Source organism: Lentinus tigrinus (assembly GCF_003813185.1).
Source record: "Lentinus tigrinus ALCF2SS1-7 unplaced genomic scaffold L226scaffold_4, whole genome shotgun sequence".
NCBI lineage: Eukaryota > Fungi > Basidiomycota > Agaricomycetes > Polyporales > Polyporaceae > Lentinus > Lentinus tigrinus.
In genome coordinates, this window is record NW_027137913.1 from 1,542,334 (window position 1) to 1,555,763 (window position 13,430).

General features: G+C 45.7%; 5 protein-coding genes across 5 annotated transcripts; 1 reads left to right on the top strand and 4 right to left on the bottom strand.

Annotated features, from left to right (window-relative positions):
• Window positions 1–3,956: 3,956 nt before the first annotated feature.
• Window positions 3,957–4,332, bottom strand: L226DRAFT_520361 (uncharacterized protein; the record flags this gene model as incomplete). The annotated part of the gene is made up of 2 exons (XM_067678632.1): window positions 3,957–4,192; window positions 4,215–4,332. The coding sequence occupies 2 exons, from the start codon at window positions 4,330–4,332 to the stop codon at window positions 3,957–3,959; spliced, it is 354 nt and encodes a 117-aa protein (XP_067540011.1).
• Window positions 4,333–7,959: 3,627 nt separating this feature from the next.
• L226DRAFT_543454 (uncharacterized protein) lies at window positions 7,960–9,273 on the top strand (the record flags this gene model as incomplete). The annotated part of the gene is made up of 2 exons (XM_067682202.1): window positions 7,960–8,762; window positions 9,129–9,273. 2 exons carry the CDS (start codon window positions 7,960–7,962, stop codon window positions 9,271–9,273), a joined length of 948 nt encoding a protein of 315 aa, XP_067540012.1.
• A 1,414-nt stretch (window positions 9,274–10,687) lies between these two features.
• On the bottom strand, window positions 10,688–10,912 carry L226DRAFT_431432 (uncharacterized protein; the record flags this gene model as incomplete). The annotated part of the gene is made up of 1 exon (XM_067674704.1): window positions 10,688–10,912. A coding segment is annotated over one exon (225 nt), but the record flags the coding sequence as incomplete, so codon positions are not given.
• A 224-nt stretch (window positions 10,913–11,136) lies between these two features.
• L226DRAFT_430968 (uncharacterized protein) lies at window positions 11,137–11,322 on the bottom strand (the record flags this gene model as incomplete). The annotated part of the gene is made up of 1 exon (XM_067674698.1): window positions 11,137–11,322. A coding segment is annotated over one exon (186 nt), but the record flags the coding sequence as incomplete, so codon positions are not given.
• Window positions 11,323–12,945: 1,623 nt separating this feature from the next.
• Window positions 12,946–13,419, bottom strand: L226DRAFT_567554 (uncharacterized protein; the record flags this gene model as incomplete). Its single annotated transcript, XM_067684042.1, has 2 exons — window positions 12,946–13,109; window positions 13,170–13,419. 2 exons carry the CDS (start codon window positions 13,417–13,419, stop codon window positions 12,946–12,948), a joined length of 414 nt encoding a protein of 137 aa, XP_067540015.1.
• Between the last annotated feature and the right edge of the window lie 11 nt (window positions 13,420–13,430).

Below are 13,430 nucleotides of genomic sequence, written 5' to 3' on the forward strand. Positions count from 1 at the left end.
ACTGTGGGAATGAAGCATACAGTTATGAGAATGGAACATGCAGTCATGGAAATAGAGCACATGATCACAAAAATGGGATTCAGAAAGTTCAAAAAGGGGATGTTTGAGATAGGAAAAGGTTTAAAAATGGATTCTGGAAAATAGAGCCTGATGTGTGTAAAAGTTGATTGTATAAAACAACCTTCACCTGAGGCTATCAGATCTAAACTAGGGACTGGCACAAGTGACCCGTGGATACGTCTGTATCCATTACCTGCAGGTCCACAAAATCTGACAGTTAAACCTGCATCCTTACGGGTTTCTAAAACCCACAAATACACATGAGTACCTGCAAATATATCAGTGGGGATGCAAGACACGACAATGCATTCAATTAGCGTAGGCATGTGTACAGGTACATCACAGATCAACTAGTGGAGGCATGTCATTGTCATCTTCAATGTCAACATATTGGTCTATGTCTGAGTCTGTAAGAGTGCTGTCTACATTATCGAGAACATACACTTCAACACAACAAAGGGGAACATCAGAGTAAGTTGTGAAAAACATGATACAATGACCATTCGGAAAGATGACACAGTGAATGTAGTATGTTGGGCTGGCATCTACAAGACACTCAGCATGGCTGAGCATGTATTCTGTGGGAAAAGAATCATGGGTGCAATGACAGCGTGCAAGCTCCTGCAAAAAACTGGGTTAGGAGGAAGAGTGACTAGCACTGGATGCCAGATGTAGTACTCACCACTGCACAGTCCATAATCAAATTGATGAGTGACCACCAGGCCTCAGAGGAGATCTCCAAAAACCCTGGCATGGTGGAGAGATCTTGCATGAGCAGGTTAGCAACACGGCAGATATCAGGCATGCAATCACTGCAAAGAATGTGAGTGATTGTTGTGAAGAGTTCCTGTAGCGAGGGGATGGATTGGAGTCATTGGACAACTCCCAGGGTTGCAGTGGGAGTCTCCGTGTGAGGGTGCATACTCGACATCAGGATGTGACAGACTGGGAGGACGTGGTGAGGTGGCGAGTGTTCCAGAGGTGGGCAGAAGTGAAGTATTTGTGGTTGGGGAAGACAGACAAGCAGGATAGAGTACCAATACTAGACTGAAGCCCATCAAGAAGGTGAGAATGCAATGCACATGTACAATCAGTGATGTCCAGGTATGGAACATGAAAAAAGGTAACAGCGCCAGGACCCCACAAGGTGTGTGGTGCAGCGACAGGTCCAAGTAATAAGAACAGTGCAAGGAAGAGTCCTTGACACAGGGTCAGGACAGAGGAGGAACATGGTGCAAGCTCCTGCAGCATGGTGTCATAGTATATGCGACTTGCACCTCCGGTGCTGTTTCAGGATGGATGTTGGGTGAAACAAGATTGGTACATTGCACTGGCAAGGGAAGGGAGGGGTACGTCCATGGGACGGTGTGGCCTCACGAGCTTAACTTGCCTTGTGTGAGTCTTTGTCCACCCATCCTGCCATCAGCAGCACCTTGTCTCACTCTTCATGCTGACCCAGAACCCCTGCCGTTCCTGTCATACATTCCAGCTGCATGATCTGAGGAACCTTGAGGTGTTGTCAGGGTGTTTAGGGTCAACTAGGGCATCTGTACAGACATATCAACTTGAATTAGTATCCTGTGAGGCCAGAGGTGCTGAAACACTTGTGCTTACATATATATAGAATTGTTTCAGAAGAAAACTGTCAGTAACAAGTTGATGAGGTGGCAAGAATGTTGGAGGATGCGATATAATATTGGTCAGGGTGAGAACTGTCAGTAAAGGGGCACATGAGAGTTCAAAAGAGTGTCAGAAGTGCTAGAAGGGGATGCATGAGAAACCAAAAGAGTATTGGCAATGCCAGTTAAGCAGTATATGTGAGGCCAGGCATGGTCGAGGAGGAATCAAGGACACAGGGGACATCTGCTCATATTTCCATGGTAAACATGTGGGAAATATTTAGAGAATAGATAAAATTCTATCTCAGTATCATCAGGTCAAACATATGGATGATGTGTGGGCAAATATTCAATATATTTGCACTATATTATTGTCCCATTTCCATAGGGAATATATGAGAGACATGCTACCTATTCCCCATATGTTTCATCTGCATGTTTGCTTAGGGAGTGCTTTGAATGGTGACAATATAACTGACAGGGAAACTTTGTGGCAAAATCATGTCATGTTAAATGCGCAAGCATACAGCACATATGACTTCTATTCCCTCTACATTTGTTCTTCAAACATTCTGAGGACATTCAGCATATTCACATTATGTTAGACGTCTGTCAACATTCAGAAACAATCTTGTATGTTGCTGGCATGTTCCCGATAGGGACCATTGGGGTAATAAGGGTATAACATTTACAGTATTTGCGGCATATCAACTCCATGTTTGCTAGGCTAACACAGGGTTACAATTTTCTCTATCTACCAAATATTTCCAAGATGTTTACCGTGAAAATATCAGCAGATGCCCCCTGTGGGAATAGATCTAAGTTTGCCATGCCAGCTGGCATGGCCAGCCTGTGGCAGTGCTGGGAATCTCACGCATGTGGGAGTGCAGCCCTCCGATAACATAGCCAGCACGTCCCTGGAGCTTCAACCATGGCATCCTCATACTTTGCTTGTCATTCCACAGTCGTCCTGGCTATATATATGTACAAATCATGTTTCCTCTAGATTGTCATCCTCTCCCCCATCCCACCATGCTGAACTCTCTCATCTCTCATTGCCACCATGGTAGCAAAAGCTCGCCGTCACCAGGGCAAACACAAAAGCTGTGCAGCAGTTGCCTCAGATTTGGAGGAAGGTGGTAGTGGGCTGGGTCACGCTGCCACCAATGAGCCTGCTGCAAAACACCCCAAGATGTTCAACGAGCGATGGCAGATGGACACACAAAGTATGCAGGAGGTCTTGGGTATGTTTGTTCTTGTTCCTGTCAGCTATTGCGTGTGTACCTATTCTATCCACAGAGGCTCAGATGGATGTCTGGAGGTTGAATGTCTATGACCATTTTCAGATGCTCCCCGAGATCATCACCGAAGATGGAGTGATCAAGTACTGATTCTATTGTTGCAAGTTGATGTGCGTGAAAGTTGATTGTATAAAACAACCTTCACCTGAGGCTATCAGATCTGAACAAGATCAGATGGTACCTCAGTTGTTCAGGATAGTGTTAGGGAATATCCCGCAAGAGATGACCAGATAATACTTGATGGTAGTCCCTGTTGGGACTAATAGTAGACCTATCGTAGGTTTTGTATGACAACTTGAATATGACTTGACAATGTGAAGTGGATTGCTCGAGGATGCCTCACTTCGTGAACATAGATGTATGCGTATAACTTAGAGGGCACTCAACTTCAGAGTGGGAAGAGATGGGGGGGAAAAGGTCTTCCTCCTCATCCCTTGAGGGATGGGGGTTTATATATTGTCTCTGTGGGAATTTCTACAAATATTGTCAAACATCATCTAAGCTATTGTGTCTGTCTGGACAATAAAGAAGGGATAATAGGAACAGAATAATAAAATATAGGACAATAGAAAAAGGACAATAGAGACAGAATAATAGAGCTTAGGATAATAACATGAAGACAATAAGGGGAAGGGAATAATAAGGCTTAGACAATAAGACAGTAGACAATAGAGGGAAGGGAAGAATAAGGCTCAAATAATAAGACAGTAGACAATAGAGTGGGAAAATAAAAAAATAGTACAATAGTGCCTGAAAATTTTTTCAAGAACAATGGGACTAGACAAAGATACCAAAGGACAATAGCTGAATAGGAACAATATGAGTCTGAACAATAATCCATGGACAATAGGGGCATGCAAGTCCAAGTGTGACCAAGATACAGTGAATATACTTTCAGATATTCAAGAATACATGCAGATGCATTCGAGTGACAAGATAGTTCCCAAAGAGGTTGTTGTTCACTAGTCCCTAGTCCTCAACCTCCCTCATTGTTGAGGAGGATTCCCAATAGCCAGTCTTCCTTGTCATCCTCGTACTGGGGTTGCATACTGATGACCATCTGGTGGTCACCAGTCTCGATGACTAGATCAGAGGTCGTCAGCCCAAATCTCCTGATTATCAAAATCGTACGGTTGACCAGGCCCCCGCAACAGGTACACTTCCTGCTCAGATTCACCCGAGCAGAGGGTGTCACTCTCACTGAGAGCATTGCTGCACAGAGTTGTAGTCGTACCTTCTGATAGAAGAGACATGATCTTGTCGAAGGGGAGGATGCCGAATGCTGTCTCAGGTCGTGTAGGACCATGATCAATAATGGGCTGATCGGGGGTAGAGTAGAAGAGATGCGTCATGACTGAGACTTTGTCTGATGTGACATCCTCATCGGAGGGTCCTTGCACATAGAGTTTGAAGTGTACGTCAGAGAAGTCAGAAGGAGGTGTAAGAGGTCAGAGAATAGTATACAGGTGGGCATTTCCAACTTCCTGGTTGTGTATGAGGACAGGACTGTCTCTGTGCATTAGCATGTTCCGAATGTGAGGCTGGGTGTCCTCATTCCCAAACATTTGCATGACACTGTGATTTGGTGTCAGTCATACTTTGTGTGCAACAAGCCTCTATGAGTGGCAAAAAGGGGTGCTGGTCTACAGACTGTGACAATATAAAAGAAGTACTCAAAAATGTGAGTTAATCAACTTTACTGACAAGACTTGATGCAAAAATTGAAGCAGTAGTTAGAATAAGCGAGTCAAGCAGAGAGTAAGAAACAGAGACAAGAACAGAAGTCAGAGGTCCAATGAAAGGTTAGACAAAGTTCAGACAGAGGTTTTGAAAAGAGTCAGATAGATTGAGTTTTGAGTAGATGAACAAGTAAACAAGATATCAAAACTGAGGAACTATATGACTGTAAGGTAAGGCTTTTATACAGATATTCAAATGTCCAGTCAGAGTCTGATAGGAGTAGGGACAGGAGGCAGAATCCAGATATGATGAGGCAAAAGCAAATAATCAAATCTAATAAGTATAAGTAATGGATACAAACATCATAATGTGAGTGGAAAGCAAGCAGAGTCTGAGTGTAAGTCTGAGTAAAGCATGATGAGTAAGAAGAGGGTGATGAAGTCATAACTGGAAAAGGGGCAGAGTTCAGAGGAAGTCCTGTTGGGGTTATGTTGGGGAAGTGTCAGGGTTGAGGACTTAGGCATGGGATATGACATGACCACTGGCATTCAGATTCCCCATAGTCCATCAGAAACCCATCAAAATGTCAGAGATTACGCCAAGGTAAGTAAAATTGAAATGTGCTAGGAGCCTGCCAGGCTTATCCACTAACAGACATTAACTGAGTTTGTTTACTCAGCCCTGTCAAAGATTGAATAAATAACATCTGTATGAAATAAAATCTAGATGTTTGGGCAGATTTCCAACATAGCACACTATTGTTGTTGGTGAGGGATGATAGCACATCTTTAGCCCTAGTGATATTTGACCAGAATAATGACAATTCCTGGCAGTCTCTAAAGAAAAATGTTGGGCATCTGAGTAAGACATAAGGGCCAATGAACCATGACAGTTACATCCTATGCTGCAAGACACTGTTTCATCTCCATTGCAACTACATGTCAGACTCAGTTTTCGCTATTTATTTTAACTTGAACCATAGCACCTTCCTTGCTTATGACATCAGTAACTATTGAGTTTGATTGAATAAGGTCAAGCTCAAAATGCCTTTTGAGTATGTGCACACTCATATTACTCATAATAGTCTTCAAGGGTGCTTGTTTACTTTGTCTATGTCTTAGTGTTGTTCCCTCATGTACATAACTGATTGTTGAAAGAGGACCAGGGAAACTCACAAGATGAGTAGAAGCATCAATAAGCACTCGTGTAGTGAGACCAGAGTAGGGCTCAATAATCAGGGCTGAGGACAAGATGTATTAAGTGAAGTGTATCAGGCTAAAAACTTGGTGTAAAGTAGGCCAGTTTCAGCATGGGACAATCAATGAGGCCAAGGGGTAAATGGTGATAATGTGTAAAATAGGGGTACTCTTTTCTGCAAAAATATCAATATATATCTACTGAACTGGCAGCAATATACTCTGCATGTAATACAATTTTCTAGCATCTCAGTGATATCAATATCTTTCAGAACAGATGAAGATTGAGGGAGATGTGCAATCAACATCACTCATAGTATACAAGCCACCATTGTGCCTATACTTGAGAACCCATACTGCCTGACAGATGATGTAGTGGGTAATATATTTGTTGGGGGTGGAAATCCTATGGTTTGAATCTTGGGGTGACTGTTTTGTCAAGTATATTCATAGAGTATTTGCGCAATCCATTCATAAAACATGTGCTAATGACTATAGTAACAAACTTAGTTTATAGAAGGACCTATAAAGTAACTACTAATAGCATTTGAAGACTAAACATTAAGCTTACTAGCTATACAACACCACTTATGTGCCATTTAGACCCAAGTAGTGACTGTTAGGACTGTACACACAAGTCAAACTTGGAACAGAAGTCTGAAGTCTGAAGTCTGAAAGTGCACAGAGAATAAAGACTTTGGCAAAGTTATTGACCAACACCTGAAGATGCACCAATGTCTTCAATTTGCAGCAGTCCAATGAGAGGCTTTGGAGTTTATACCAGGGCAAGCTAAGATAGGGCGCATACACTTACGGTGAGGGTGCGTGACAAAAAGCGGGATCTTAATAGAGTCTCGAGAAATGAAGATATAAGAAATTGAAAACCACAGTTTTGTTATAAATTCAATTCTGCATCTTTCTGTGGTTCTCAATTGTCTGATTTCGTCGATGGGAGGAGGTTATTCCAGTTTTCATGTCAGATTGCCCGTTTGGGGATGGGCGCCTACATGTCACGCTGCCAGCGTGTCATGATGCTTCGCGCTTTGCGCTTGTTCCCGCATATCTTTTGCTTGTTCCACGTGCAAAATGCAGTACAACCTCGCCAACCTTGGCTCATGGGGCCGAAAACGGTCTTGGTCAGTGGCTAATAAAGAGAATGTAAGTGTAATTATCATTGAATTATGGGCTATATTCATTTGTGTGTGATGGCACTTTTAGATGACATCATCCTCTTCACACCGGCCCCCTCAGCGCCCACGCACTGGTTCTGTAGTGCAGGGTGTCCTTCAACCAGCCTGCCAGGCTATATTAGGCAACCATGGGACCCCACCGGCCCCTTCGACTCCCTCCCCTCCACCTGACCAGTCCCCTATTCCACCTCATAACACACAGCCATCGATGGATTGGGATACCGATCCTGAGAGTGTGTCAGAGGCAGAGGGTGATAACGAGGGCATCTTCAATGATGTGGGTCTTGGTGGGGGTCAAGCAGAGGATGACGATGGCTCAGGCTACCTCAGCGAGGGTCATGCAGTTGAGATTGTGCAAGATTCTCCTGCAGCAGCTGGTTTTCCACCGCAATCACCTTCAGCTTCGCAGTACGTCGCCCCTTCTCGTAGTGAGGCTTGTGCAGCTGCACAGGACCTTGGTGCTCTTTTGCGGCCTCGCCGTGGGCAGAACTCTCGAGGTCTCAAGGAGGCGGATATGGATCCATTCCTGCGCCGCCGCCTTGAGAGTCTTGAACAGTTTCTCATGTCTTATGGACAACCTAAGGATGGAATCCTTCTCACTTGGGCAGCGTCATCTTTGCGTGTTGCAACACTTCATCAGAAGGGTCTGTATTTTTCCCGCCGACTGAGAGAGTGGGGTCATGCATATATTGTTGACCGTGATGCGCTCCCAAGGAACCCTTTTGGAAAATGGACTAAGTCACGGCTTGAGGATGAGGATCTTGTTCAAGAGCTTCATCTTCATCTTCAGAGTATCGGGCTCTGGATTTCAGCCATGGACATTGTTCATTACATGGCCCGCACTAGCATTCAGGAGCGCTATGGGATGAAAAAGGGTATATCACATGCAACGGCCAAATGATGGCTTACAAAAATGGGCTATCGCTGGACTAAGACTCCTAAGGGCCAGTATGTTGATGGGTATGAGCGTGCAGATGTTACCAAGTACCGACAGGAGTGCTATCTTCCTGCTTGGTCTGAGCTTCAACCGGCACTGCGTGTCTGGACTGAAGAGAACATCTCAGTTAGTGTTCATGACCTTCCTGCTTCATCTCACATCAGGTGTTCAACTGTAGTCTGGTTTCATGACGAGTCCACATTCTATCAGAATGACCGTCGCCAGGTTCGGTGGGTCCATTCAAGTGAGACAGCCAAGCCTAGGCCTAAGGGAGAGGGTGCATCCTTAATGGTTGCTGACTTTGTCTCTGCAGACTATGGTTGGCTTGCTTCTCCAGATGGTACAGAAACTGCACAGGTCTTGTTTCGGGCAGGCAAGAACCGTGAAGGTTACTTCACAAATGAAGACATTCTTGCACAAATGCGCAAGGCAATGGCAATTGTGAAGAAGTACTATTCGAATGATGACCATGTATTTGTCTTTGACAATGCAACCACCCATACAAAATGTCCTGATGGTGCACTATCTGCTCGTGCCATGCCAAAAGGGTTAGCGAGAAAGGAAGCAGGCTTTTGGGGCCCTGAAGTTACAGCGACTGATGCGAATGGAAAGCCTAAATATAAATCTGATGGAACACTCCAAAAGATTAGAGTTCAGATGGGGAACGGAAGGCTTCCAGATGGATCACCTCAGTCACTGTACTTTCCTGAAGGGCATGAGCATGCTGGACAGTTTAAAGGCATGGCGGTTATCCTACGGGAACGTGGTCTTGTAAAGGAGTCACAACTAAAGGCTGAGTGCCCAAAGTTCCAGTGCACCCCTGATCGAACTGACTGCTGCTGCCGCCGTGTTCTTTACAACCAGCTGGACTTTGTGGAGGTTGAATCGGTACTTGAGACCCTAGCCAAGTCTGAAGGCTTCTGAGTCATTTTTCTCCCAAAGTTCCATCCAGAGCTCAACCCTATCGAGCCATGCTGGGGTCGGGCTAAGCATACCTATCGTATGCTCCCCCCATCCTCAAAGGATCCTGAGCTTGAGGCAAATGTTCTGCACTCGCTTGGCTCAGTATCAATTGAAAATATCTGCCGGTGCGTTTTTGGTTAGTATTTCTCAAGCCAAACATGTGTTGACTAATTATTCTTCAGCTATTATAACCGTTCTGCACAGTTTGCGGATGGTTACCTCAAGGGCCTCAATGGCAAACAAGCTGCCTGGGCAGGGAAGAGGTACCGCGGACATCGAGTAATGCCTACAACACTTCTCCGGGATCTTGAACAGGCCAAGTTGTAAAGCTACACCTCAAATACTTGTATAAACTCGATATATATATGCTTATTGACCTCATACTATAGTACACTACCTAATGTATAGCCTCTCGTACTTATCCAGTTGCTTCTCAGTGGTCTACTTACACCTTGGGACCACTTCGGGCCATGGCTCGGGCATCTTGGGGCCGTGGCGCTCACCCGGCGTCTTGCATCAGTCACCATCAGTCACCAGCGTCAGGACTGGTCACCAGGGCGTCACACCTCACCATAAGTGCATGAGCCCTATCTTACGAATAAGAGAGTCAAGCAGAAAGTTAAGATCAGAGATGAGAACAGAAGTCATGAGACAGAGGTGGAGGTCCAATGGAGGATCAGACGGGGGTTGCAGGGAAGCCAGATAGATTGAGTTCCAAGTAACTGAGTAGTCGATGGATGAATAATGAGATATCAGAACTGAGGAACTATTTGACTGTAAGGTATGTCTTATATACAAATATCCAAATGTCCAGTTGGAATCCAATAGGAGTAGAGACAGGAGGCAGAATGTGAATGTAATGAGGCGGAAGTAAACAATCAAGCCCTATTAAGTATAAGTAATGAATACAATGTCATAATGCAGGCAGATGACAGAGCGGATGTCCAGAAGCAAGCGGAGTCTGAGCAAAAGTTTGGGCAAGGCATGATGAGTAGGAATGAGGGTGATGAAGTCATAACTGGGAAAGGGGGCAGAGGTCAGAGATAGTCCTATCAAAATTGTGGTGGAGAAGTGGCAGGGATGAAGGACTTGAGCACGGGATGTGACAACCCTAAACAACTGAGGTATCATCTGATCTTGCTCAGTCTGATAGCCTCAGATGAAGGTTGTTTTATACATTCAACTTTTACGCACATCAAAACAACATCAAAATAATAAATTCTGAATATGTCTAATTTAGATATTTCAGATATTTTACTCAGGAGATTCTGATGAGGAACAAAGTTGTGTTTGTCTAGATACAAACACTTGAAGAATGTTATGGACCCTCCCTGTATTGCCGTCTGGTTTTTCAACCCGGTGGCATGGAGCATTGTGCAGCTTCAGAGGGCTTGCGGCAATCTGGACTTGAGCAGCATTGCACGAGCATGCTTAGCCAGTGTGCGCTGTGATCTCTTCACAACACCATTCTCCTCTGAAGTGTCATGCATGGACACCTGGTGCTTGGTACTGAGCAATGCGAGGAGATCTGCGAACTCTCAGCTGGTGAATTTACCACCATTGTTCAATTGTAGGTCTTTGATCTGCTGCCCCTCCTGCATTTGGATTTCTGCCGCGAGCTCCTTGTACACTTTCAGTGCCTGACTCTTTTCTTTTTGTGGCACAGTTCTGGTCCAGCGCATGGTGTCATCCATCCACATCATAGTGTACTTGTTTCTGCCCAGGGACATACACCCGCACTCCACGTGTCAGTGTGGATGCAGTCCCCATACTTCTTTGCCAGATCGCTCATGCGCTCATTCAGAACTGGAACATGGGTGATCTTGGCCTGGATGCACATCTCGCAAGTCTCGTTGGTGGAGCCTCCAGTGAGCTTCACACCACAAACTTCCCCTTCCTTCACCATCTTCTGAGTGACAGCAGGAGAGATGTGGCCCATCTGGGCATGGAGCTCATAAAGAGTGAGCTCAACAGGCGTCTCGTTGCTCGTGTGGGTGGCTGCTCTGGTGGCAACTGGATGGCAGACCTGGTAGAGTCTATTCAATGAAGGGATCCGGGCAATCATTTTGCGTGACTTTCAGTGGAAGAGCTGACACTCTCTGCCCTCTATCACAGTGGAGTATCTGGCCTCATCCGTGTGCTTGATCAAGATCAGCGCAAAGGCCATACAGGCACATGGAGCACACATTCGAGCATCACGGTGGTGGTGGAGTCACTATTCGGCATCTCGACAACAACATTTCCCACTCCGACAGCCATGAAGGATTGACCATCGGCAGCAGTGATGGGTCTGTGTGGTTTGAGCTCTCCATAGGTGACAAAGTGATAGCAGTAGGAGAACATGTGACAGCTAGCGCCGCTATTGTAAACCTCAATCTCCTCGGCCTCTGACGCAGAGCACCCAAGCGCGCTCAGCTCCAGTGTGATGGCAAAAGCATGTTCACCAACATCCTTCCCAACATTGGCCGACGCACCACCTTGGTTATTGTGACCTGAATTTTTCAGCATCTGGTCCCGTGGTCCTTGCCCTTCCTTCCCTCTGCCCTTCTACCAGCAATTGGCCTTGACATGGCCCTTCTGCTTGCAGTTGAAGCACTCGACTGTCCTTCTCTTGTCGTTTCAGGTGCTGTCATATAATCTCAACTTAGAAGGATGTGTGCCAGCAGAGAGAGCAGAGTCAGGGGAGGGTTTGAGGTTTTTGCACTGCTCAAACCAGATTGTCTGGATCCTGGGGGAGCTTCCGCCGGATCCGCCGGAATCAGACACCCATCTGCCAGACACAGACGCTCACCCTCCCAGCCTGTGCGAGGACAATTTTGACTAGCTTCCTTGGCTCTATTATACCATCTTTTTTGTGTCTCTCGATAGTCTCTTACAACTCAATATTGGCTCAAATAGACCTAGAGTACAATAATTTGACTGAAAACTCCTGGGGCACCCTCAAGTCTTTGCAGTTAAGCACAAACGACCCAGTCGTACATGATTAGAGCACTTCAGCTTAAGTGCAAACAACCCAGGTATATAATACTTGTTGCTGCCTGCGCATTCATCACTACGTTCCTGCTTGCTTGTGCTTAAGAATTGTCACTCACTGAGTATCTTGACTTTTCAAGTTGACAGGTTCATTTTGCCGACAACTGGTTGGAGTCACAGAGTAATAGGGCGCATATGGTGGCAGGGTAAGTACATTTGTATCACTATGCTGAAACTCCATCCTTTCCGCTTGGATCTTATTGCTTAGACATTTTTACCTGACATTTTTATCTTAGACTTTTCTTACCTCAGATTTTTTGCCTACACCCTTGGAACAGGTTCAGCCTCATGTACTATCTCCACAGTGGTCAATGCTACAGCTTATACTGCTATTATCCCCTTGCAAGAAATCACAGAGCGACTTGGGTTCGATTTGTATCCCACCCTCTATGACACACTCACATTTGCACACTTACTGGGGCTATTCTGGCTTAATGAAGGGCTTACTATGACCTGAGTCCTTTTGGCATAAGCCAATGTAATAAGCTCTAAATGACCTGGGCCGTTTTTGCTCAAGCGCAAACACTCTAATGCTTCATGCCATTACAGCTTTGTTCCTTCTGCTTAGTCAGAGTTGATATGAGCAGAAATCAATTCTTATAATGTGGTTGGCTCAATGGCAGTTGTACTTGAGCTTACGTCGAGTTGTACTAAGACTATCAACAAACACTAAGAAAGAGTCAAAAGCCGTCTTCCCATGCACTGGGAGGGTGAGCATCTGATTCTGGTGGATGGGTGTCTGATTCTGGCGGATCTGGCAGAAGATTCCCCATAATCCTAATAGTCTCGCTTGAACTCGTTGTTGATTGCCTGAATGATGTCCAGAGGCGTCAGCGGGTTGCAGGCAATCCGAGCGGCAGTCAAGAGCGCAGTGAGGAGGCTGGTGTACAAATCAGGAAGGGAGTTAAAGATCGCCGCTGAGAACTCTGCATTAGAGTAGCGAGATCCCATCAACACGAGCTGCTCCTAGAGCTTGACCATGGTGTCTAGGTGCTCGACAATCTTCTTGTTGTCCATGCACTTCAAGTTCAGCAGCTTTGTCTGGACAGAATTGGCATACATCTCGGACTTTCCCTTATACTTGTGTGTGACAGCGGTCCAGACACTAGCAGCATCTGGTAAGTACTTGACTTTCATCAGCAGTGAGCCGCTAATCATGCTATAGATCTGCTAACGTGTTGCAAACTCACACTGCTCAAACTCGTTGGCCTTGTCCTCCGCATCCTCAACCTTCTTCAAGTACTCCTCATCCGTCAACCCTGCAAGAGGATCCACAGCTCCAGAACTTGCAGCTGCGCTCACACTACCAGCAGCAGCAGGCTTGGCACTTGGACTGGGAGGGGACAATGGGGAAGCGGGAGTAGGGCAGGGCCAAGGGGGAGGTGTGGGAGGACGACAAGCTGTACCCACCAGATGGTACATCAAGCCCTGCGTGCCCATGCATATGAAGA